The following is a 27,924-nucleotide window of genomic DNA, read 5'->3' on the forward strand; positions in this document are numbered from 1 at the left end:
CTTCCTTCCTCCCTCCCTTCCTCTCTCCCTTCCTTCCTTCCTTCCTTCCTTCCTTCCTTCCTTCCTTCCTTCCTTCCTTCCTTCCTTCCTTCCTTCCTTCCTTCTCCTTCCTTCCTTCCTTCCTTCCTTCCTTCCTTTTTCTTTTTTCATCTCTAGGCATGGCTCTCTATCCACTGAGCCACTCCCCCCACTGCCCCAAGTAGTTTTCCTAGGGGTTTAGGTCAATCAAAAAGCAGTTATTAAGTGTCTGCTATCAGCTAGACCCTTTGCTACGTTCTGAGAATACAAAGAAAAAACAAAACTGTTCTGATCTTCAGAGAACTTCCATCATGTTAGGCAAGGTGAATGAGCCGGTAGGAATTCCTGAGGCTCAGCATTCTAGAAGGTGGCCCAGGGCTCAACTATATCACATAAATATTTTGTGTTTCTCAGTAGTAGTATTATTTGTCAACTGTTCGTGATGTCCATCATATAATCAGTTAATTTCAAAGAAGATGATATACAAAATCAATATGATATAGTTTTAATGAATCAAACTTCTAATTACATATTAAGAAAAAATATAATTATTTTAATGTAATTCTTAGTGATGTACATATATATTTCTTATTCACTACACACTTGATTCTGAATTAAGCATTTATGAGTTTGTACCAGGAACTGAGTATTTCCAAGGACAATGATTCCACATAAACATTTAGTTCTGTATTTTGACAGTATAGCAAGACTAGCTCATCATACAAAGTGCTGTTGCAACTTTCCTGAATTGATTTTTCAAATGTAGCTTTTTATGAATGAAGTTGCAACTTGAAGTACATTTTTATTTTATTATGATAAAGTATGCAGTTAAAATTTTTAGTTACTCTTTAATTTTGAAAGGTTAAATGGCCATACATATATATTCTATGAAAATAGAATTTATTTTAAAATATTTCTAAAATTTAGCATCTGCTGAAAGCAGAAAGCAGTTGTATTTTTAAAGAGGGTAATTTGAAATATTTTGCATTAAATTCATGTGAAAAACTTACAATTAGCAAAATTACATTTAATGTGAATTACAATAATGTGATATAGGATTCTGATTTAAGTTTTTTATATTTACATTTTTATTTTTATATTTTCTTTTAAAATCAATCTTTTAGTTTACTACTACATATTTCATTTGTATACATGACAGGATATAGTTAGATTTTTTTTTTTTTGCACCTCAACACAAATCTCTCATAAAGGTTTTTAGCAGATCTGCAAAGGTCTTTGCATCTCCTCTTCTCTTTTCTTCTCCCTTCTAATCAGCTCATCTTCAATTCCTCTCTTTTGTCCTTGCTGGAGGGACTCCCCCCATTTTTTTTGGCCTGTGATTCAGACTGGTTCTAGGTACTCCTGGGTTTAAATGCCAAGCAGAGGAGTTTGTATTTTTATCCTTGACATAACAGGAAATCACTGGAACTTCTAGAAAAGGTGAAGTAACATCTTCAGACCTGAACTATCAATTTGACAGTTTTGAGAAGGATAGATTGGAAAGGGGAGAACCTGGAAATGGGAAATTGCCATATACATATGGGCTACTTTTATAAGGTTTGGAGACTGTAAGCTACTTGAGATCAGACAGGATTTTGGTTATGTCTTTGTTTCCTCAGTGCCTAGCACAGTTCTGATATGTAATAGGTACTTAATAAATGCTTGTCATATGATAAAGTATGCAGTTAAATTTTTTGATTATTCTTTAATTCTGAAAGGTTAAATGGCCTGTACCCACATACATATATATTCTATGAAAAATAGAATTTATTTTAAACTGTTATTTTAAAATGAACAAGGTAAATGTGAAATTATTCACTAGTTTCTCAAATATTAGAACTAGCAAAAAAGACCTCTTGAAGTTTGACATGGAAGTTTTGGGACAAACTAAAGGAAGGACTACCATGTCTCTCAATCAACCTATTGAATGTGTAAATCTGATTAGTGATGCTCATGAAACATTTGAATAAGTTAATATAGGATTCAAGATTAGAATACTTAATTACTGTTAAACAAATCTGTAATTTCAGTGATGTAGATTACGAAATCATAAATTTAGAGCTGGAAAGAATTTCTTTCTGGATTTTTTTTTTTACTGGTACCAATCACAACCTATCCACACCTTCTCACCCTCTATAATTCTTTCCCATAAATAATCTGCTCATAGATTTAGAGGTGAAATGGCCTGAGGAAACCATCAAGTCTCTCTCTTCCCCGAACCTCCCTCATTTTATAGATAAAGAAATTGAGGCATGGAAGTTAAGGGATTCCCTATGGTCATGAACCTCCTGAATGTTTAAAGCAAAAATTGGAACTGTGTCCTCCTGGCACCAAGGCATACCCAATTCACCATACCACACTACCTTTCTAGAGTCCACTGAATACACTTGGACCTTTTCTTAAGGTCTTTTAATATTCTATGAATTCTACTGTAGCAGTTGGGCTGCCCATTGGTCATCTCTCACTCTTGATACATGATTTAACCTAATTCCATTTTTTACTTTATCATTCTAGGATGATATCTTTCATTTTCTGTATCTGTGGCCATATAGCAGGGTGGTCGTTCCTGCCTTCCTGGAGGCTGTGAGTGATAGCTCCCTTTCTTTCTTTTTTTGTTTTTCTTTGCAGGGGGTGGAGGAAAACGTAAAGGCAAAAGCAAAAAGTGGAAGGAAATCTTGAAGTTCCCTCACATTAGCCAGTGTGAAGATCTCCGGAAGATGATAGGTAAGCTGTCTCCTGTGCAGGGGAGGAAGAGGGAGCCAGAAGCTTCTAAAGGAAGGAGAATGAGCAGGGACCAGGAGTAAATGGTCATTCTTCCTGACTATGAGAGATAGATGTTTCCATGGCAGAAGCTGGTGAGGTTTTAGCAAACCCTGAGCCCTGCCTTTGTAGGACGGGGACTTCTAGTTATCCCTGTTGAGAAAACAGTAACTGCCATGTCCTTAAGGCTTCATAATTTGTGACAGGATACTTGGGTACTTCCTTGAATGGTGGGGGAAGAGTGTGGGGTGAGGAAATACACAGCCCCAGGTTTGGGGGAAAGAACTTAAAATATTGCATTTACTCTTGTTCATTGATGTGACCTCAAGATGGAGGCAGAATACATTTCTATTTCTTTGTAATCTAAACAACTACATAGTTCAAATGACCATAATGGAGAAATATTCTGATTCCCTGGATTTATGCCTTAATATTTACTGTTGTGTAGGGGGCAGGTAGGTGGCTTTGTGGATTGAGATCCAGGCCTAGAGATGGGAGGTCCTAGGTTCAAATCTGAAATCTGAAATGTCCTACCTATGTGACAAGTCACTTAACCCCCATTGCCTAGCCCTTCTTCCACCTTGGATGCAATACAAGAAGTGATTCTAAGACAGAAGGTAAGGGTTAAAATATGCATATACACATATATTACTGGTGTGCAAATTTGAGATATAGAATCTGGAGGCAATTAGCCTGAGGGCATAGAAGAAAGAACTCTGGCCAGGCAGCCTCCTCCTGTTCTTCTTCCTCTTTTTCCTCCTCCTTCTCCCCCACCCCTGTCCCTTGCAATCTATAACCAGTGAGGACTTTCAGCAGAAAGATGTATGACAGGAGGAGAAGGCTGGGCGGACCACAAGGCGAGAGGTGAGAGTGATGGACCCCAGACCGATAGCCTCTCAAGATCAGGAGAAAGGGAGGAAGGCCACTGGCACATTGAAGGAAGCCCTCCGTGTGGCAAAACTTAGCGGGGGACATGGAGAAGAGTCAACACAGACTGGGCAGAGCTGGGTGTCATTGGAAAGACCAGCCACATCGACCGTCACAGATCCATTTAGGCATTTGAGTATCTGAGCATAAATGTCAGCTCTTATCAAATATTCTCCCCTCTTCTGTATCCCTACTCTGTCTCAAATGGAGGCTTTTCACGGTGCAGAAAGCCTCTTTTCCTCCACAGCCTCTGAGGATTTAGATGAAAATAGTTCAATAGTGATTATGTGAGAAACATTTGCTCTGGGGTTCTACCTTCCTTACAAACCCCTGCTCTTTCCACTCCTCTTCCCCCTCTAGAACCCAGGCATTTAGGGGCTGCAGGGCTTTTTAGTTGGAGATCCTTGAGGTTCTGGCTGTGGGCAGGAATGTGTACAGCAGTTTAGGGCTCCCCTCGGGATCCATAAAGCAAGCCTTCCATTAGTCTGTGTGGATGTGTGAGAAATATGCACGACTCAGGGCAAGAACTCGAATTTTTCTGTTCCCCTCAGGGGGCATTGAAAAGACTCTGTGTCTCAAGAAGTGAAGCCTGAAGAGAAGCCCGAGGAAAACAGGAAGGCTGAAATAAACTGAGGGGCTGCAACTTGTGTTGACACAATTATGAGTCAGTTCATACCTTTCAGTTCTCTCTGTGTTTACAGTAGACTCTGTGTTTGACTATCCATCGTCTGGTCCCAGTGAAAGGTTTTCTTAATAAAAAATCACTTTTCAGAATAGATACAAAGCCTAAGCATAGTAGGCAACTCTGTGTGTGTATGTGAGAGAGAAATAGACACACAGAGAGAGACAGACAAACAGACAGATAGACAGACAGACAGAGAAAGAAAGAGCAAGAGAGAAAGAGAGCAGAGAGAGAGACAGAGAGAAACTGAGAAACAGACCAACAGAGAAAGAGAGAGAGAACAGCAGAGAAGGGAGACAAAGAGACAGAAACAGGTAGATTAGAGAGCACTTAAATAACCTACCTTGTATACTGCCTAAGAAAGTGCTGCTTTGTGAGGTAGCTATTTGGCAGGTTGTGTGCCAAGATGCACTCCTTTCTTTCATTTTGGTCCAGAGGCTCCCTCTTGAAAGGTGGTACTTTGACTCATATGGTGTACAAGGTACCTGAGCTCATAGAAGAGCAAAACCCTGAGAAAAAATTGTATCCAGTGTCTTTAGGCTGGGAACAGGAAGACACTATCTGTCATTCCAAGCAGTGACACTTAGATGAGCATGGAGAGAGTCCCGGTGATGACAGGTCATATTTTTGGGGGTGTTTCAAAGTTTACAAAATACTTTCCTTGCAACAATGCTATGATAAAAGGTATGTGAGTATCATTCTCCCCAGCTACCTTTTCAAGCTTATTATACATTATTCTCCTTTATGCACTCTATAGTTCATCCATTTCCTCACAGAGAACACTCCTGTTTCTGTGTGTCCATGCTTGAAATACACTCCCTCCTTATTTCCATTTCCTAACATCCCTTGAATTTTTCAAGGTTCAGATGTCACCTCCTATATGAGGCCTTTCCTGATCTCCATCCCATAATGGCTTGTGTCTATTCTTCTAAGTTAGTCATTTGTGCCTCACATGATAAATAAATTATACTTATTTTGTACATATATAGTCAATCCTCAACTTTCACAGGGGTAACAATACTAGAAAATGACATGGAGGTAAAAAATGCAAATGATGATACATCGAACCTATAAGAAATAGCAAGGCTAGGTTCCTGTGAGCACCAAAAAAGGCAATGTTTTTCTAAGTTACTGAAAATACACTTTTCTGTGTATAATTCTTTATAACAAAGCATTAATTCTAATAATATGCACTTTTCCTAACACAGCAACCATGAGATAACCCATAAAAAGCAAAACACAAGATAAAATTGGTAACATGCAAAACATTTTTTCTTACTAGTAATTCCTTAGAATTCCATGACTTATTGTGATAACATTTCAATAAAAAATAGATCTTAGACAATATTCACTTTTCATAACACATAAAATCTGCAGTATCATAAATACTGTACAGCAAATAAAATTCTTAAAACTAAAACATTTTTATCTTCCTTGTCTTCCCTATGTTGGTTTAGAGGTCTGAGGGTATTGTTCCTCCATTGCATGCTTGAGAGATTAGCTTAGTACTTTCTGGATCAGATTCATGAACATTTTTACTGAGACTTTCCTCTTTTTTTGCAGATATTACAAATTGTCTATTTGTTAACACCAAACTTGTGGCTGACAGCACCTGCAGACATTCCAGCCTGGTGTTTATCTAGCACCTTCATTTTCTCACTAAGCCACATCACTTACTTTGTATACTTGGCCTTTCTGCCAAAAGGAGTTATGCTATGCCTTGGGGGTGTAATTACTATACAAAACTTTAGTTTTAAAGGTAAACAAGAAAAATATGCAATGAATGTACAGGGAGCTCTTTATTCTACGGTGTTAGGGTGAACAAGACCAGTGGAGTGTCTCATAGGATACCAGCTACTCTACAAACTTTGCATGTATCAACCCTCTCATTTTTTCTCTCCTGAGCATAACTATGGATGTTTGAGATTGACAACACGAAAGTGAAAATGAGATTACTAATAAAATTACATCAATGTTTGAAGTCACAAAAGTTAAACTTGTCATCATTGAAGATTGACTGTACTTATTTGGGTATGTTTTTTTCTTCCTTCCTTTTATTCCCATAATGTAAGTTCCTTGAGTTCAGGGACCATTTAATTTTACTTCTGATTCCCTAATGCTTAGCATAGTGCCTGACACATAGCAGGCTCTTAATAAATGCTGGCTAATTGATTGATGAGGGAATTGAGCATGAGAGAGATGTAGTGTCATATACACATATAATTAGGAAGTGTTAGAACTAGATCAGAAACCCAGATCTTCCCCTCTGAATCCCATTACCTTCCTACTGTTTTTACTGTATCATATAACTGAAACCCACAAATAGTCCCACACATGCCCCATCTGAACTAACTTTCTCCTCCATCGAAAAGGAACTTCTAAGAGATGGCCAATTAAGAGAGCTATTAAGAGATGTCTAGTAGAATGTAAGCTATTCAAGGGAAAGACCTGCATCTATTTTGGTTTTTCCATCCCCAAACTTGGCTTAGTGTCTGGCAGATAAATACTTAATGAAGGGTTGTAGAATTGAAATGGACTGATGTGGATCTTGCCTCCTTTCTCCATCCTTATTTTAAAAAAATCAGTCATTTAACTTTAAAACAAAAACAAAACAAGAAAAATTAACTATTTATACTTAATCTCTACATATATAGAGTATATCCTTAAAATTTATTAGTGATCCCTTCTGTATCCCCTTCCATTCTGTTTGTTCATCTTTGTGTCTATATAAACTTTTTTCTTTTAAAATCCTCAAGGTATAATTATTTAATTCTGTGTTCCTTACTTTATATTGCCTCATATAAGTTTTCCAACATTTATTAATTTTCTTCATATTTATCATATAATTTTAATTCTTTGATGGCCTTTTATTATTTTACCCTGATATGCTATACTTTGCTCAGTCAGACACAATACAGTAGTTATTGAGGTTGCTTTTAGTTCTTCTCAATTATAATCCAGTGTCTACATCTTCAAAGTTACATCTTTTTTTTTTTTAAAACCTCTTCTGGCTTATTTTCAGGAATGGAATTAGTACCATCATGTGTGAAAAGGGAGGAGAGTCAGGGAATTCTTAAATAACCAGGATAGTTAAGAATTGATCCTAGCATGATAAAGTAATTTACTATTTTCATGCACTTTACAGTTTAACACAAAACATATATCCATTGGATCATTTGATTCTCACGACTGTGAAGTAGTCAGTCTAGGGATCATATCCCCATTTTACAGGTGAAGAAACTAAAGCTGAGAGAGATGAAGTGACTTGTTAGTAAAGGGAAGGGCTAGATCTCAAACTCAGATTTCAATTCCAGGGCACTCCACTGCAGTATCTATCTCTCTATCATCAATAGTTTCTGAAATTCTGGCTTTGATGGTATATATGTGGAATGCAGTATTGTAGGATTTAGAAATGGAAAAGGACCTTAAAAATCATCTAGTAAAGGCACCCTCATTTTACAGAGAAGGAAACAGACCAATAGAAATTTAGTAATTTGCCTTATGATCACACAGAGTCAGGATTTGAATCTAAGTCATCTCACCCCAAATTTGGCTTATTCAACTCTATGCTGCCTCATATTTTGGGGAGTCTAACTTTCTCTCCTTTACTCTCCTTGTTTCTGTCTCTGCCTCTCTGTTTGTGACTCTGTATTTTTCTATATCTCTTTTTCAAAGTCAGTCCATAATTTTGTCTATCAGCTATGAAATAAAGTCACTTCTTGTTTAAGTGGATAGAGAGCTGGCCTCAAAGCCAGGAAGACTCAAGTTCAAGTTTTGTTTCTGGCACATAGTAGAGGGGTAACCCTGGATATCACAATTCTCAGTTCTCTAAGCAACTAAGACTGTAAGTTAAAGAGAAGATGCTGAGCTACTGATTGGTAGAGAAGATTTCCTTTCCTAGGAGTTTCATAAAACTGTAAAGGTTTAGGTCCAGTCACTATCCCTATCCTCACTCCATTTGGCATCATGGCCAACACAAACAAATTAGGGATAACCTCTGTTAGTGATCAAGAAAAAAATGAAAGGCATGTTACTAATACTATTATTAATAGTAGCATTTCTTAGATTTATTTAATTGTAGTATTAGAGAGGACCTTACACATCATTTGACCTTGTTCTCTATATTCTTTCATCTCAGATGAGCCTCCCGAAATCCAGAGAAAGAAAATATTTGCACAAACATTTCTAGGATCACGGGATGTTAAAACTGGAAAGCATTTAGAGATCATCTAGTTTAACCCCATCCTTTTATAAGTGAAGAACCTGAGACCCAAAGACATTAAGTGACTTATTCAAGATCACTTAATGGCAAGGCCAGAGATTGATCTCCAGTCCTCCAATCCTGACATCAAATCTTGTGTTCTTTCTCCATTGCCTTCACAAAATTGCTAAATGGCAAGACTGGGACTAGAATTCAGGGCTCAAGATAATGAGTTCACATGATCTTTAAACCAAAACACATTTCCTTTGCCAACAAATGGTTCGGATAGCAAGACTCACTCTACCTGTGTTTGAAGCATGGCGAATTGACTGGTAATGGAAGAAATAAGTGTATCAAAGAGGAATGCAATGCATGCCATCTGTCCTTTTTCTAAGGGCTGTAACAATGAATGTTTTTATAGAACCCCTTTGCAAATTGCCTTTTCTGTGAGCTTTCTAGAATGAATGAGCTACTCATTATCTCAATTTCCTCCATTCCCCCAAACTGAGGCTTACCAAGGTGCAGAAAGCACTGTATATAATACTTAGCAAACAGTAAGAGCCTAATGAATGCTTGTTGCCTGTCTTGCCATTGCCCCATTCTATATTTTTGCTTCACTGTAGGGATGGGTTGGCAGCATGTGAGAGAAGAATGAGGATTTTTCTAAGAGTTTTGCCTACTGGAGTATAAAAAGAGATTACATTAACTGTTGATAAGTTAATTACCCAAATGAGTTTTCTCAACACCCAAATTTTGAAGGTTGGAACGTCATTGTGATGATAAAATATTGTTGATGTCTTCAGCTATTTCTCAATGACGCAGAAAGTTTCTGTTGGTTAAAAGTGTGGAATTTTTATTTATTTTGCCCAGACCCATTGCGTACTTTATTCTTTCATTAAAAGAAAAAAATTCAGCTCGGGTGAAAGAGTTGATTATTCCGCTGTTTGGCAGATAGACTGTAGTAACTGTCCAAAAGCTATATAATAAATCAAGGTTTTTTCCCAAAGATTGAAGTTTATGAGGAGGCTGGGCCACAGAATGTGGCTGCTGTTTGTTGGATTATACTGGTGTATTTGCCCCCGTGCCCTCTGAGATGGGGGAAAGATTTAATTTGCATTGTAAGAAAGCTGATTGCAAAATCCTTAACTCTTTCAAGGAGAAGCAGCTCTAAATTGTGATTGCAATTAGATGAAAACTCTAGGACTTTAATTGTACCTTTAGTTTTGTTGATAGTGATTTTTAATTTTGCCTTGGTGCCCTGACTGCTCACAGCTGCCTAGAAGACCTCACTGCCCCAAAGATAACCCCACTCATCACACAATCTAAGAATCATAGAGCTGGAATGTTCCTTGGGAATCATCCATCCTGATTTCTACCTATTGCCTCAAATATTTCACTCATCATTGGGGGTGGGAATAGGGGGCAGATAAGGCTTTACTACCTCATGAGAAAGCTGTCATCTTGTCATCAGACAGTTCTAATTGTTGGGAAGTTCTTCATTATCTTGAAACAAAATTTGCTTCTCTTTAAGCTTCCTGTAATTGTAGGTTTGCCCTCTGGACAAATGGAATAGATCACTGACCATTCAATTCAATGACTAGACATTTATTAAAACTGATCATAGCCTCAGCCACTTCCCAGCTGTGTGACCCTGGGCAAGTCACTTGACCCCCATTGCTCACCCTTACCAATCTTCCACCTATGAGACAATACACCGAAGTACAAGGGTTTGAAAAAAAACAACAAAAAACTGATCATATGCAAGATCCTAGGAATATTGTAGGCAACAAAGGATGGTTTCTGCCCTCAAGAAGCTTAAATTCTACTGTGGGAAAAGAACAGATAAATCAGTACAAAACAGAGACAAAGTTAATACAGAATCATTTTGATTGGGGTTAGAACATTAATAGAATGGGCGAGAAAGGCCTTGATAAATGACTGTACATAAACTTTGAAAGAAGCCAGGGAAATTTCTTCTTCTTTCTCCTTCTCCTCCTCCTCCTCCTTCTTCTTTCTTCTTCTTCTCCTTCTTTTCCTTCTCCTCCTTCTCCTCCTCCTCCTTTTCCTCACATAATAAATTAACTGGAATATATAATATAGGAAAAGGAGTAATGTGACATCGGTCAGGAAAGAAGATTTGAAACAAGAAGTTCTCTCATGTACTGTGGAATGAAAGTTGGATTTGAAGTTACAATTGAAGGTCTGAATTCAGATTTGAGGTCTCAGACACTCTCTATAATGCTGGACCTAAAGTCAGGAAAACCTGAGTTCAAATCCAGCCTGAGATACTAGCTCTGTGGCTTTAAGTCAGCCATTCAACCTTTGTGTGCCTCAGTTTCCTCAACTGTAAAATGCAGATAATAATACACATCTACCTCACAGCATTATTGTGAGGATTGAATGAGATGATATTTGTAAAACACTAAGCATGGTACCTGGCACATGGTGGGCATTTAATAAATGCTTGTTCTCTTCCCTGCCTTTCCCTTAGTCACAACTTTTATGGACCTCTGTTTCCCTATTTGTAAAGTGAAGATTTGGACCAAGAGACCTCTAATATCTCTTCTAGATCTATATGCATAATGTTATGATTATGAAGGATTTTAAATGGCAAAGAGAAATATGTATTTTGACCTAGAGGCAATAGGGAGCAACTGAAGATTTTTGAGCAGGAGTGTGGCACGTGATTTAGATACATCAATTTAGCAGATATGCAGTAAGAGGAGAGTGGAAACTGAGAGAACATTTAGAAGGCTATTGCAATAGTCCAGAGCAGAGTCTAGTCCTTTTTTCTCCATGAAAGCTCTTTAGATTTTTAAGATAGTGATCATGTTTCCTTTAAATCTCCTCTTAGCCAGGTTAAATATTGCTGCTTCTTTCAACCATTCCTTGTATGATGTGATTTTGAGCCTCCTCACCATCCTGGTCATCTTCCCCTGGGTACATTTCAGTCCTTCCTGAAATGTAATGCCCAGAACTGGACTCAGTACTCTAAATGCAGTCGGTCCAGGGAGTTTAGAGTGGGATTGCCCCTTCCCCTAGTGTAGGGATTATAATTCTCTTAATGTTTCCTAAGAAGAGTCATACCCTTGATTTATTAAGCTTGAAGTTTATTAATCCTCTCCCTCCCCCATGTCCTTTTTCACATGAAATGATGACTTATCCCTGAAGCTCCAGAATGGGGCAGTCATGTCATGCATTTAGTTTAATGCATTATATTGTGATAATTAGATAAAGTCTACACTGCCCATCTTTAGATTTAATCACCAAAGGTAAGAACATCTCCATTTTGGGGAGGTCTGTAACCCATGTATGCTAGAGTGGGTGATGAATCAGAATTGACTGACTGCCCCCTAGGCGGTCTATGAGAAGTGTCTATTGTGATTAGACACACAAACTAGGGGGAAGGCACAAGAAGTGACACATAAGTGACCCCTTTAAAAAGAGGGAGTTGAGTGAGTGAGAGAGCTTCTGGTGAAGAGGGCAGATGGTGAAGCTCTTCTGGTCCATGGAGGTGGTAAGTTTAAAGACTGACTGAATCTTCCTGAACTTCTCTTAAGGAACTTCCTTAATAGACTCTGTGAATGAAGTTTTCCTTCATTCACCTCCGGGCCTCTGGCCCTCTGAATCTCGGCTGAAGGTTAATTAGATCTACCTGGATTAATTAGAGGATCGTAGCAATTTACCTACTGTGTTAGATTCTTATTTCCTTATTTCCTCTCTCTCTTCTTAATTGTAAATAAACTTCCATAAAAGTCAATTTTGACTTGAGGTTATTCCTAAATTGGGGAAATTTCCCCTGGTGACTACCTTTTAATATATTGAACCCCCAAAACCCCTTTTCCCCCCTTACATTTTCCATGTTCAACTGCAAATTCCTTCCCTTTCCCCCAAAAGTGTATGACCAAACTATCAAGCATTCAGATCTTAGTATGAATAAGTTCCAGATTCGTTCTCAAGAGTAAGTCTGTTTTTAAAAACCCTTACTTTCCTTCTTAGAATTAGTACTGTATATTGATTCCAAGGCAGAAGTATGGTAAAACTAGGCAATGGGGTTAAGTGACTTACTCATGATGTCTGAGGCCACATTTGAACCCAGGACCTCCTCTTTTTTAGGCCTGGCTCTCAATCCACTCAGCTGCTCCCAAGGGTAAATCTTAATGGGGGTAGGGAGGGAAGGTAGGAGGAGGGAGACCATGACGACACTGAGAATCTGGAGAGGAGGAAAGAGGCTAGGAACACTAAAGACAAACTGCAATTTAGAATTAGAGTTGCTTTCTCCATACAGGAAGAATTGGAAAATATTTCTCTCTGTCTGAATTTAGCTTCTTGGAAAGTCATACATGTTAAACTGAGTTCCTTATAACTAACTCAGTATTTCCATTTTGTCCAGAGGTCCTATAGCTGTGGTATCCCCGTGATGAGTCTTGTTTGAGAACATGTTTCAAACCACCTCCCTATCAGACTGACTTTGGAGAATGCAAACTATCCACACTTCAAGCTCTGGTTTCTGAAAGTGAGGATGAGGATGGAAGAGTCCCCCATGATTGGATTAGACTGGATCTAATCTATCCCAATGCTGAAAGTTCTACTCTGGCATAGTAGAGAGAAAACTGGTCTCCTTGTTAATATAATCTGGGTTTATTTCCTTCCTATGTTACATACTCTCTATGCAACCATGGACAAATCACTTCAGCCTTCAGGGACGTGGGCAATTCTCTAAAATGATTGCTTGTAGGGTAGGTGCCCATATGTTTGGAGATAAGGAAGAAGTTTCTTTCCTCACTGGGAGTTTCCTATGCTAGTGAAATTATAGTCTTGGTCCAAAAAAAAAAAATGTAGAGGAATTCAGGTTAGAGGTCTGGGGGCGGGATTGTGAAATTTCAGAAGGTTCAAAAGAAACTATATTGGCCATAGGTGTTTAGATAATCAAGCTGGGCTGAGCAAGAGCTTAAAGACATCCCTGTGTATGGATTGAATCCACTTGTAATAAGGTTTCTCCAGTCATACCCACACTTCAAGGCTCACTCTAATTCCCTCCTCTTCCATGAAATATTTCCCAACAATTCTAGCCCACAAGGATCACTCTGTCCTTTGAACTTCTATAGGACCCTTTTCTTTACTATTCACCTGGTATTTAATTAGGTTCTGCCTTCTCACTATTTTATACTGTAACTTAACTATTTTTGTGTTTATACCTGGGTTCACCAATTCGATGACAAGCTTCTTGAGGGTAGAGACTTTGTCCCTTGTCTTCAGTAGCCCCATTTCCCCCTCTGCCAGTGCTGAGCACATAGTGCTCTGTTAATATTGATTAACTAATTGAGGTAGCCCAGATTGTTTCTGGTCTTTGGTCTTTCAGCTGTACCTGCTGAGATTGCCCGTGTTTTGTAATGTTTGGTGCCAGAAAGAAGGTATCTTGCCAGCAGGAATCAACATAACCTTATCATCCCATTTCAGCAGGTCTGCTGAACAGCATTTGGCTGTCTTGAAATTTGGATGACTTCCACTCCAGAACCTAGGGTTCCTGTTACATTCATCTTGCCCTTGACCCACATTCCTCCCCATTAGCCTCCTTCCTAGACCAGGGGAACACAGAGTCGGTTCTGTGGTCTCTCTGTCCATGGCTCTGGACCAGATGAAATAATTTAGTGTCATCCACAAATATCCCCTGCCTAGACCCTGAACTTGATCTGGCAGTTGACCCTGCCCTAAACTGGTACAGACCCTGGATCACTTGCTGGCTTAAGGTAGTAGAAAGGGAAGATTCATGAAATCTTTCCAATTGGGACCCTGATGCATCATAACATTCAGATTCATCTTTGTATGCAGGTTGTGTTTGAATTTGAGAATGTACAGCATCTTAGAGATTATTTTGTCTAACTATCCTATCTTTGAGAAAAGGAAATTGAGGTTCAGAGGTAGACTGATCTGCCAAGGTCAGAGCATTACTAAGTGGCAGAGCCCAAACTCAAACCATAGTCTTCTGAGGCGAAGACTTTTGTGTTTTTTCTTTCTTTAGAACAGAGCATGTGTTTGTTTGAAAAGAGGTAGACCAGTGTCGTGTCGTGTCATGTCCTGTAAACCATACCCTGTGATAGAGGCTCCTTCGGTGCTCATCCCAGACCAACAAAGGTTACTTCTTCTCCCTCATCAGTAGCCATTGTCAAAGGCATGGGGCCCTTCATTCCTGCTGACGTCTCTTCTGTCCTTGGGTCACAGTGGCCTGCTCTACTCCTGATACATTGTCACTTAGCTTCTACTGATAAGACAAGGCATCTGCCTGGCCTTGGAATTTAAAATCTATTTAGATAACAAAGGTTTAGAAAGTCAGATGACTTGTTTGTGATTCTAAGAAAGTAGAAAATAGCATATATTATTCTCCAATTGCTTCTAGTATGTTGGTCTTGTCTTCCCAACCAAAATGTGAAGACATTAAGGGCAGGGACCGAGTCTTAGAATTGTTTTCCCACTCAGTATCTAGATATCTATGACCTTTGATAAATCCATGTGATACGGTCACTTCTTAGATGGAAGAAACCAAGCATTATCCTCAAGATCATGGCCGAAGCAAATAGTGCCCTTTCAAAATGGTCGGGACACTCCATACTGGGGAGAGCAAAGAGTGCACAGAGGTCATGCAATTGTAGGATTTAGATCTGGGAGGCACGTTAGAGGTCGTTTAGTCAGTCCCTTCATGAGAAAATACAGGGACGTGCCTTGCTCATTTTTCATATAGGTAGGAAGTAGTAGAGTTGGCATTTGAACTCAAACCCTGTGGCTCCCATTTGATTTTTCTACTACCAGTGGTTAAAGTCATTGGCTTTAATTCTCAACTATCTTACTGAACTCTTATTTCCTAGCTATGGACAATAAGCCAGCCAGCTCTGCCCTGAATGTGTCATTGGTCACAAGGAAGACTAGGTTAGAACTTATGGATAGCTCATTGCAACCCATCTACCCTCTATAGAGGGAAAGAGGAAATGTCCCATTATTCTTCTGCCTTTTATATCAAACAGAGTGGGTTGAATAGTCCAGACCCTGGGTCCCGAGGGAGGGTGATCTATTGAAAATGAGAGGTCAAGCTAAGAGACAAGGTCCCCATAGATTTTCCATCCTCTCCTAGACCAATCACCAAAAGTAAATCCTAACTAGAAAAGGACTTAGGGGGGCAATCTAGTCCAGCCAGCTCACTTTACAGATAAGAAGATTTCAGGAGTAGCTCTTTCTTGGACAATGGTCTGCCCTGCCCCGTTGACTTCTTACACTAGAGAATGAATTTTTATGATGATGTTAATTTTCTGTTGAGGTACTGACAACCATAGAAAACATCTCAGGGCCAAAAGTAAGATCTGAGGGATAGAATCATAAAATATAAAAGAAAGAACCCTAGCAATCAGGTGGACCAACCCTCTCATTTTATAGTTAGGAAAACCATTGCTTAAGAGAGGAAATAACTTGCTTACAGTCCTACAGCTAGCAGGACCAAAATTCAGGATAAGACCAGAAGGCAGATTGCAAGTACAGAGGAGAGTGCCAAAGCCATAATTATTACCTGCTTATACTTGAGAAGACTGGCTCTAAGATTAATTCCTGTATGTCTAACCTGATACCTGATCTCTTTCTCACAGAATCCTGGGAGGACATTTTTGAGAGGATTTAAAATCACTAAGTTCATTAGCAACTAACTGCACACAGCCCACCCATCCATCAAAGCTAGCTCCGATGTCATCTCTTCCACAAAACCTTCCCTGATTTCCTACTCGCCCCACTCCCCCAATTACTGAAAGCGTTCTTCCTGTAGCCAATTTTACAGCACTTTGTATAACTCCAATATACTAATTCCCACATTCAAATTTGTATTCCATTCATCTCTTAGCCACCTTACTAGACTGTAAACTCCTTGAGATGAAAACTCTATCTGATTTCACTCATCTCTCTTATACTGTTTAGGGTTTAAGAGAGACACAACAAATACTTCTAGGCAATGTATCTAGTTATAATTTATGGAATTCACATGAAATGACCCATGGAGGGTCTGGACCAGTATATGACACAGTTGCCCAAATCTTCTTTGTCACAGCATGTGTGAGGTTGTAATATGGTGGAACGAATATCTACTTTGATGTCACTAGACCTGAGTGCAAATCCTGCTTCTCATATTTACTACCAGTGTTACCTTAGACAAATTATTTGATTTTCCTCACCTAAAAAATAAGGGGGCTATACTATGTGGCCTGTAAGGATCCTTCTAATTTTAGATTTCTGATATATGATGCTCCTACCTACAGCTAGTCAATTCTGTGAATGACACCCCAACATATACTCTGAGATAAACAATGAAAAACTAAATGCCCCCAATCTAGAGAAAAGAAACTCCCCATATACCAATGAATAAAGCAATAATAAATTAACTAGCTAAGGATGTACTCCATACCTGGAAATTTAATAAATGTTGATTGATTTATTGATTGATAAGGATGTACCCTTATCAATGCCACATATCAAAGCCATATCAATGCCAATCAAAGCCATAAGGTCAATGTCTTTTAATATTTAATGGTTAGACCTGTGGTTTTATCCAGAGCCACTCTAGCTGTTACTATCTATGTTTCCTCTAATTCTCTCCACTGTCCACCCCCTGAGTATAAGGGATAAGTCACAGAATCTCAAAGCTGGAAGGTTCCTCAGAGTTCATATTGTTGAAACTATATAAATAGAATCCCTTCAAAAACACTCCTGACTAGTAAGCTTGAAATCCTAGATTTAGAGGTAGAAAGGATCTTAGAGTTATCTTGTCTTGTACCACTTAGCAGTCCTAGAATGAATAAGGGAATAAAGTTTAAGAGGACTAGGAAGGGGGCAGCCAGGTGGGTCAATGGATAGAGAGCCAGGCTTAGAGATGGGACTCCTGGCTCCAAATCTGGCTGTAGACACTTCCTAGCTGTGTGACCCTGGGCAAGTCATTTAAACCCCACTGCCTCACCTTTTCCATTCTTTTGCCTTAGTACCAATACACTGTATTGATTCAAAGATAGAAGGTTAAGAGTTTTAAAGAAGAAAAAAACTAGGAAGTAAGAAGGGGCCCGACTGTTTAGTGCTTCAAATGCCAAAGAGAGGGTTTTATATTTGATCCTGTTGATAATAGTCACTGGAGTTTAATAGGGGTGGGTGTTGACATGGTTAAACCTGTTCTTTAGGAAGATCACTTTGGCAGCTGAGTAGAGGATGGATTAGAGTGAAGAAAGATTTTGGGGAGATCAATTAGAAGGCTTTTACAATGTCCAGGTGTGAAATGACGAAATCTATACAAAAGGGATAGCTGTATGAGTATAGAGAAGAGAAAATATACAAGAGGTTAAGCTAAGGCAGAAACAAGATTTAACAATAGCTTGGAAATGTGAGGTGAGTAAGGGTGAGGAGTCAAGGATGAGACAAGGTTTGCACCTTGGTGACTGGGAAGATGGCGCTGCTCTAGATAGTAATCAGAAAGTTTGACAGAGGGGAAGGCTTGGGGAAAAGATAATGAGTTCCCTTTTGGACATTTTAAATTTGAGATGCTTATTAGACATCCAATTTGGGAAATCCAAAAGATAATTATTGTTATAGGAGTGGAGCTAGAAAAGAAAACCAGACTAGACATATAGATCTGGGAATCTTTTTCATAGAGATTATAATTGAACTCGTGGGAGCTGATGAGATGATCATTTCAGATAATATAGAGGGAAAGGAGAAAAGAGTGCAGGACAGAGCCTTGGAGGTTATCCACAGTTAGTGGCCATGTCTTGGATAAAGATCCAGTGAGGGAGTGGCCAGGTGTGATGGGGAATTAAGAGGGAAGAGAACTACAAAAACCCTCAAATAGAAAATGTATCAAAAAGGAGATGATGACTGACAATATAGAAGACTTCAAAAAGGTCAAGAAGGATCAAGGTTGGAAAAAAAGGCCATTAGATATAGCAATTAAGAAATTATTAGTGAGGGAAGTGAGGTGGCTCAGTAGATTGAGAAACAGGCCTGGGTTCAAATATGGCCTCAGACATTTCCTAGCTGTGTGACCCTGGATGAGTCTCTTAATTCCTATTGCCCAGCCCTTACCACTTTTCTATCTTGGAACCAATACATAGTATTGATTTTAAGATGGAAGGTAAGGATTTAAGAGAGACAGAGACAGACAGAGAGAGATTAATAGTGCCTTTGGAGATATCAGTCTTGAATGACAGGATGGGAAGCCAGATTGCAGAGGGCTTAGAAGTAAGTGAGAGGATGGGTAGTGGAGGCACTGTTTTTCAAGGAGTTTAGCTGAGAAGAGGAGGGAAGGCAGAATTATTGGTAGCGTGCTTGGTTGGATCAAGCAAGTGTTTTTAAAGATGGTGGAGATAGAGGCATGTTTGTAGGTAGCAGAAAAGTTAGGAAATAGGGAGAGATTGAAGAGAGTGTGGAGATGATAAGGGGGCAATCTACTAAAGAAATCTGGAAGGGATCAGAGGAGCATGTAGAGGGATTTGCCTTGGCAAGCAGAAGGGCTATCTTTTTATATGAGAAAGAAGTGAAGGAGCTAATAGAACATGTCTGAATATTATAAGAAAGGGAAGAGGAGTGAAGAGAGAACTCTTAGTCAATGACCTCAATTTTTTTGCTGAAGAATGAGAGAAGGTTCTGGAGAAGGAGTATGTCATAGGTGACTTGAGTAAGGATAAAGAGATTTGGAATACTTGGAGTGAGATAGTAGATAGATTAAGAAGAAATAGAATGTTTGCCTTGCTGTAGTGAGGGCCCATTTGAGAATGTATAGTATAAATTTGTCACAAAACAAATGAGCAAAATGAGTTTGGTGATTTTTTTTCTTAAACCTTATTTAGATGAGCATGAATAGGAGCAAAGAGGAACATAGTGTGAGTAATTCAAGTTTGGGTTTGGCAAGGCATGATCAACAATAGGAAAATAGGACAAGGGATTTGAATATAGAGTCTAGAGCTGAACTGATCCACCAAGAGATTGATAGAGGGGAGGGAGAAAAGTATAGCCAATATGAAATGAGGTTGTGGGAAAGAATTGGGGATGGGCAGAGAGCTTGGAGGCCATAGTGAGTATATGAAGAACTGTGTCAAGAGGAAATTGGATAAAAAAAAATTGTGATTAAATAAAGGAATTTCAGAATTGGTGAATATGGAAGTGGAATGCTTACAGGTAATAGCAAGAGCAAAAGTATGCCCAGACTTGGAAAATCAGGGGAATTGAGGGAGCATCACTCTGTATGGTGAAGTACTCTAGTATGAAGGTAGGAAATATGGTGGAGAGTAAGATTTTAAGTCAGGCACAAAACCAATGAGGAGGAAAGGAAAATGTCCAAGGATGGGCAGTAATAGATAATGGCCACTAGGATGTGAACTGCATGCTAGATTTGGATTGAGTGACCCTCAGAGATGATAGATTGTTGAGTGATGGTGATAGGAGAGTCTGGAAGTGGTGTTTGGAAGGGAGAAATATTCCTTCTCTCCCTAAGACCAGTGAGTTGGAGTAATGAGTGAAAAGCATTAGGAGAGAGTTAGGTTTCATTGAGCGTCAGAGGATGGAAGGAGCAAGAAAGAAAAATACTTAAGATAAAAGCAAATTTGTTAATTATTATGTAGCACACATTCCAGAGAGCACAGTGGGAAGCATTAGGCAGATCTGGAGTGGGACCCTATTAGGTTAGAGTTGAAGGGGATAGGAATGAGGGAATGGGGAGCAAGGTATGTACACTTGGGGGATAGGAGTTGAGGATCATTGGGCTGGGGAGAACATGCATGAGAGAATGGGAATATGCTATATGAAGCCTTTCCCAACCCCCAAATTATTAGAGCTCTTTCTGGCCTCTGGCAAACACTGTATTTTCTATCTAAACAAGTATTTTATGTAAATAGAATGTAAGCTTTTTTGAGGACAAGGGATTTTTCTAGTTCTGCCTTTGTATCACTAGCATCCAGAATAGTCCCCGGAATACAGTAGGTTCTTAATAAATGTTTTTTGATTCATTTATTTTTATTTGGAATACCTGATTTTTTATCAATGTCCTTACTAATTTTTATCAATGTTCTTACTAACATGTGCTCTAATCAGCACAGTTGGATTCTCACCTCCCAAGATCTGGGTACTAAGCACCCCAACACTATACGTAGCATTGATTTTAAGGTGAAAGGTAAGGGTTTTAAAAAAAGGAATTGATATTAAGTCAAAGGCAGAAGAACAATAAGTGCTAGGCAACTGGGGTTAAGTGATTTGTCCAGGGTCATATAACTAGGCAATGCTTTGGCCAGATTTCACCCCAGGTCCTCCAGCATCTAGGTCTGACTCTGTATCCACTGAGCCACCTAGCTGTCCCTAAGTCACTGATTTTTTAAAAAAAACTGAACCACACAGGACTCTTACCCCACCCATTCATTCATACCTGCATTCATTCATTCATTCATTCATTCATTCACTTAAATACTTTATGCCTATTTTGAACCAGGCACAATGTTAATACTAAAGTACTAAAGATAGAAATAAAAATGAAATAGCACTTGGGAAGAGCAGGGGAGCATTTATACTCTAGGATGACTTTAAATTTTTTTTTCTATTAAATTTTTTATTTTAAAATTTTTTTCTATGACTCCATGATTCATGTTTTCTCCCTCCCATCATCCCTGCCCCTCCTGGAATTGACAAGCAATTCTTCTGACATATATATATATATATATATATATATATATATATATATATATATATATATATATATGGGTATATTATATGTATATAATATGATGCCTTTTTGAATTCTGTTTCAAAGTGAAAGCCAGATTTGTGTTTCAAAAGAAACAAATAAATGATTGCGTTTTTAGTTCTTAATGAGTTAACTCTCCACCTCTGCTCTCCCTGAAATCTATCAGTTTCTGTTCTCTTTCATCAGAGTCTTCAATACTCTGTTTTAGAGAGAAACAGTATATTTAATGTGCCCTGAAGGTTTGCCAAATCCAGTTTTTTGCAACAAGTCAACATGAGAAGGGCTTTTTGTATTTTTAAAAGGCTATTGCTAACAGTAAAGGAGAAACATGCTTTTTAAGCATCTAGAAAGATTTAAAGCCAACAGTGAACTTGTAGTCACCTGATCTTGCAGCATTTGTTACTATAAAGGGCCAAGGGGGAAAGGATTTTAAGTGATCCCAGCCCACATTCTATTCACAGAATTTATTTCAAAAGACTCAGTCCATTAAGCAATGAGAGCATAGGCAGGGCTTAGAAAAACCAGTGTTCTCCCATAAAGAGCTAGCATTCCCTTCGACTTTTTTTTTAATCTCCCTCTCTTCCCTCCCATGATATGAATATTTCCAAACTATCACTTAGGGAGAATTAGAGGCTAAAAATTATAGTAGATGACTTCAATGTTGGAGGTTGGTTTTCACATTCATCTGAAAAATAGTTATTGTACGCTGGTAAAAAGGATGTTAGACTGAGCTTCAGACAATCTTGGGCAGATAATTTTATTTTTCTGGGCCTCAGTTTCCCCATCTGTTAAATGAGGAGATGGATTAGATGATCCTTCTGATTCCCACTAGTTCTGTTATGTCCATTCCCCTAACCCAAAACCAACACCAAAGAGCTCCTGAAAGCATTGAGGACAGCTAAATGGTGCAAGAGATAAAGTCTTGAATCTGGAGTTAGGAAGAGTTCAAACCTTGCCTCAGATACATACTAGCTGGGGGGTCCTGGGCAAGTCACTAAACCTATATCTACCTCAATATTTCTTCACCTGTAAAATAGGAATTTTGATAGTTTCTACCTCCCAGGGTTGTTGTGAGGACAAATGGAGCTATTTGTTAGATACTTTGCCAGCCCTAAAGCACTATATAAAGGATAGCTGTTATTATCGTTATTATTTCAATATACACCTCATATCACATGCATTTGTACCTATGTCTCAATTGATGTATTCCTTTTTATTAAACCCATACCTTCTGTTTTAGTGTCAATTTTAAGGCAGAATAATGGCAAGGGCTAGTGTAAGACTTAATCTAATTATCACACTAGGCAATTGGGGGTAAATGACTTGCCCAGGATTGCATACCTAGGAAGAGTCTGAGGTCACACTTGAACCCAGGACTTCCCGTTTCCAGCCATGGCTATCTATCTACTCTGCTACCTAGCTGCCCCTATCTATTACATTTTTAATGATGAAATATTTTGGGTAATGACTTCTTCAAAATCAATACTCTATCCTATACCCTAAACATAACTCAGCACATTGAGTAAGAGGAAATTATATTTTCAATGGTATGTTTTTTAAAGTAATTCATGAGGATAACCAGGTGGCTCAGTGGATTGAGAGCCAGGCTTGGAGAGGGGAGGTCCTGGGGTCAACTTTGGCCTCAGACATTTCTTGGCTGTGTGACTCTGGGCAAACCACTCAACCTTCATTGTCCTTTCTAGCTCTTCTGCCTCAGAATCAATACATAGTATTGATTCTAAGATAGAAGGGAAGGGTTAAAAAAAACCCAACCCATAATTCAATTTGGGATAACACTGGATTTTTTTTTCTAGTGCTCTTAATTTAGTGGACTAAAAAGTGTTCTTCAGACCATGCATCTATTTATGTTTGTCAAATCTGAAAATAGGGATTTCTGTGTTCACCAGGTAAAAACAAATAGCAAAAATATTAACTAGGATGCAGTTTGCATTTCTGTTAAGGTTAATTGTAAGTAATTAAAATTACCTCCCTTCATTAAAAGCATTGGCGCTCATGAACATATGGTAATGTTTGAATTCTCACACGAGTGTTTGCATGTCATCTCTATAGTATTTCACAGTGGGGACAATGCATCAGCTCATTTTCAAATACTGATGTCTATAAGCATTGATCCTCAATTTCTTTTTTCCTGGTTGCAAAATACTGTGAGTACTTCATTTTTGTAAAATTTCCACTTAAAGGTCCTAGATAACACATATTTATTAATTATTCATTTGTTTTAAATGTATTTATTAACTAATGTTATTTATTAAATATTTAGTAATTAAATTAATTTTAGATCCTAGGACCATAATATTCCATGACTGGAAGGTCTATCAAAGATGACTGCTTTTGAAAATTTTAGGACAATTTCACAGGAACTCTTGAGATAGATGGAGACACTGCAAATTGTACTAAAACCAATTTTTCTTAAGCTAAAAAGTGATGATGATAATTAATAGAAGCATAAGCAGAGCTATCGTTCATTTGCTAATTGTTCCCTGATGTGGACATTGGCAATGATTAGGTCTATTAGGAACAAGTATGAGTTGGGATAGGTTAGGGTTCATGTGTTTGTATATATTTGTTTGAATGTTGTCTCCCCCATTAGACTGCGAACTGCCTAAAGGCAGAGGCTTTCTTTTACTTTTCTTTGCATTCCCAGCACTTAACACAGGGCCTCCCAGCACATAGTAGGCACTTAATAAAAGCTGATTAACTGACTGGAGTCAGAGAGGATCTCAAATGATAGGAACTTAAACATCTAACAACTGACATGAAAACCTTTTATACAAGTGGAAATGCTCAAAAGAATATTATAAGCTATTGTTGGGGGTGGAGGAGGGTTGACTATTCTGACAGTGATTAAAAAGTAGAATTTGGTCAGAATTTCTAAAGAAACATGTTTCAGAGGGAAAATCTGGACTAACCTGGAATTCTGAGAGCTGGTGAAAGATGACAGAAGTCCTGGAGTTTTGAAACCTTCTTTAAAATCTCACGTTTCCTTCTTGTCTCTCTTATGTTATACTCCCCCCCTGAAAGGGGAAAACAAATCAACATTTCCAATTCTGGGATGATTGCTGATGGGACCTGTTTTTCTCCTTCAGAAAATTACCAAGTCAATTTTAAAAGATGTTAGAAATTGTAGTTTAAAGTATAGAGAAATTGTAGTATAAAGTGCCACTTAGAAGAATTATAATAGCCTTTGACTTATTGGTTCTGGAGAACCTACTTTTACTGGAATTCCTTACAAAGGGAAAATAAAATCAAGTGAACTCCCCTCCCAGAGAGGGCCACCACATGGCTTTGCTCCTCTCTTTCTCCCTCCTTAATTCCCTCCCAGAACCTCTTTGGTGATGGAAGATTTGAGGGGGCCGCTGGCACTTTGGCAGGAAGATGGAGAATTAAAAAAAAAACAACCCACAACCTTTACCTTGTCTTAGAACCAATACTAAGTATTGTGGAAGAAGAACAGCAAGGATTAAGCAATTGGAGTTAAATGACTGGCCTAGGATAACATAGTTGGGAAGGATCTGAGACCAGATTTGAAACCATGTCCTTCCAATCTGAAGCCTGGTGCTGTGTCCCCTGTGTTACACAGCTGCTCCTGGAAGGAGGATTTCTAATGGATAGTTGAACTGTTAGAGCTTCACACTTGTGTGGGATAGTACAAATAGCTATGGATCAGAAGCTATAGGACTTGGGTTCAAACATTTTCTTTGCAATTTAATTCTTTGGGTTCTTGAGCAAGTCACTTCAGTTCTTTGGGGCTGAGATTCTTTATTAGAAAAGTGAAGGGAACAAGACTAGAGGTCCTCTAAACTTCCATCTAGCTGAATTGACCTTATGTTACTAAGAACTGAAATATCCAGATTAGTTTTGTTTTTTTAAATGCTGGTGGAATTATAATGGGTACTGAGTCATAGAAACATAAAATGTCAAAACTGAACAGGACCCTAGAATCCTTCCAGTCCCATGAAATAATGATCTGGGGTTCCTATGGCTTTTAGGAGGTAGATAGTGGCAGCCAAAGCTGTTACTTTTAACTAAGATTCACCTAAGTATGTCAAAAGAACAGATTTTTCTCCCAGGCTCTCTCACCTCATTCATTGGCACTGGAACTCTGGTTTGCTTTCTGCCCACATGAAGCCCAGATACGTAGATAAAATCTCCTCGGAAGCAAGATACGATGATTCAGTTGGACACCATGACACCCTTCCATTTTTTCCCTTCTTCCCAGCAAATTGGCTACAAACCATTCCTCTTGCCTGTTTGTCTCCCTGGGTTTCTCTTTCTCTCTTTTTTCTTTCTCCCTCCTTCTGGCCTTGAGGAAGCAGGCAGATGGGAATGAATGTCACATTTGCAGACACCTCGCCCACATCGCACATGGCAGGGACACATGCTAAAGGTTCCTCTCCTATGCCCCCCGCCTCTTTGCTTATCATCTTAGGCCAGGAGAGTCATTCAGGTCCAAGACCCTACCATCCAACTGAAGCACTGTACACCTGAAAGGGGTACCATAAGAAGGTGGGCACCTCCTTAGCCTTCAGTTCTCTCCTTTTTTTTCTTGCCAATAGAGAATTTTATTTTTCATAACAGCACTTTTTGTGGCAGTAAAAACTGGAAATGGTAATGCCCTTCAGTTGAGGGAATGGCCAAATAATTGTGGCATATAAATTGTATTGGAATATTATTGCCCCAGTAGGGGATAGGGATTGGACTTGTGATTTCAGCACTAGAAGGGACTGTTGGGTGAGGAAACCCTATCATACAGGAAGGCGCCTCATCTGTACCTTATAGCCTCAGAGAGTTGCCTAGGGGCAGTAAGAGGTTAAATCATCACCCAGCTAATTGGGCCTTTTTGGCTTCAAGGTTGGCTCTCTATCCACCATTAAGAATGACAAATAGAAGAATTCAAAGGAACACAGGAAGTCTTGTGTGGACTGATGCAAAGCAAAGTGAGCAGAATCAGAACAATATCACATCAGCAAATCAATTAATAAGCATTTATTAAGCACCTATTATGTGCCGGGCACCTTGCTAAGCACTGGGGATACAAAAAGAGGCAGAAGATAGTCCCTTGTTTTTAAGGCACTCACAAGAACATTAAAAAAATGCAAACTGTTCAATGATCATAAATACTAACTTTAGCCCAAAGACTCTTTGTGTGTGTGTGTGTGTGTGTGTGTGTGTGTGTGTGTGTGTGTGAGTGTGTGTGTAAGTAAGACCAATATTACCTGTCATCTCATTGGGTATGGATATATTTCTTCCAAGGAGGAAACTTCTGACAATGCAAATCAACATTAGCTTTGCAATTTATAGCCTGGACACTGAGCTGTTACTTGTCCAGGGACACACAGCCAGTAGGGGTCAAGAGACCTTCAATCCAGGTCTTCTTGGCCCTCAAATTGACTGTCTACTATACCAAGCCACCTCAGAGTTAAGAAGGTGAAAGAAATGCATGCCTCTCCTTCAGGTAAAGTCAAGGAGTACCATGGGAGCAGACTGTTATCCATGAAAGTATTGCTATGTCCTCAGTCTTGCCTCATAGTTTTTATTTGTCTGTAAGTGGGGTGCTTATAAGCAGAATGGAAGAGTAATATATGGAAGTTACTGGGATATAAAATGATAGGCATTAATGATTTTTTAAAGTGAATTTTGGGTTGACAAAAGGTTCTAGAGTGGCAAGAACATAAAGGGAGGAAGCAGCAAGGATGCAGAAAGCTCACTGTCTCTTTCAAATAGAATACTCCTTTTCCACTGGATCTTGTTTCCTTCCTCCATTAGCCATCCAGGATGCCACTCATCCCAAAGGTAAAGGGCTGAATTGGATGACATATAAAGGCCCCTTCAGTTCTAAATCTCACTTATTCTGTGATCAGTTATGTTCATCATGGAGGAAGGGGCTAGGTGGTCCATTTATCTTTCTCAGGTCCCCACTCATAATATCAAAGAAATATTCTCAGCCTTGTTTTCTGTGGCAGACCCTTCTCCCATGTAAATTAGCTTAATTTTTCCTCAAAAGGTATGCAGACCTTCCCTGAGACTCAGTTGTTCAGAGGACTAAGAGTTCAAGCTGCCAATGTCACATCCTCATTGCCTATTACAGATCAGCTAGGAGGAATTCCTGAGATTGTCTGATGCTTGGCTGGTGGGTCAAAATAGATTACTCAGGCAAGGGAGCTTTACTCAGCTGGATCAATTGGAGGTGTCCTCAATTCCTTTCCTTATTGATAGCCTCCCCCTTAAGATGGCTAAGCGAATCTCTTTGCTATCGAATGATCTGTGGGTATCTCGTTCTGTTCCGATATCAAGCCTAAAGTACCAGAGCCCAAAACACATGCCTTCTGAACAGTATCAGCATCAGAGGAAAACCCATTCATACCAAAGAAATCATGGAGAAGGCAAAAACTGGAAACAATGCCCTTTAATGGAAAGAGTGGCCAAACAAATTATGGCATGTGATTTGGAGTGGGGGTACCAAATTGGAGAAAGGTACCAAAAACAATGACTTTATTTTTTTTAACATTTAATAATAATTTTTAGAAAAGTTAACATGGTTACATGACTCATGCTCTTACTTTCCCCTTA

General features: G+C 38.9%; 1 protein-coding gene across 1 annotated transcript in view; it reads left to right on the top strand.

Annotated features, from left to right (window-relative positions):
• Nucleotides 1–27,924, top strand: part of GRK5 (G protein-coupled receptor kinase 5) — a 336,045-nt gene that overhangs the window by 135,155 nt on the left and 172,966 nt on the right. Inside the window, exon 2 of the mRNA XM_044665627.1 lies at nucleotides 2,647–2,742. Coding sequence (XP_044521562.1) covers nucleotides 2,647–2,742 — 96 coding nt within the window. The remainder of the gene's footprint in view (nucleotides 1–2,646; nucleotides 2,743–27,924) is intronic.

The sequence above is a fragment of the Gracilinanus agilis genome, chromosome 2 (genome assembly GCF_016433145.1).
Source record: "Gracilinanus agilis isolate LMUSP501 chromosome 2, AgileGrace, whole genome shotgun sequence".
Taxonomy (NCBI): domain Eukaryota; kingdom Metazoa; phylum Chordata; class Mammalia; order Didelphimorphia; family Didelphidae; genus Gracilinanus; species Gracilinanus agilis.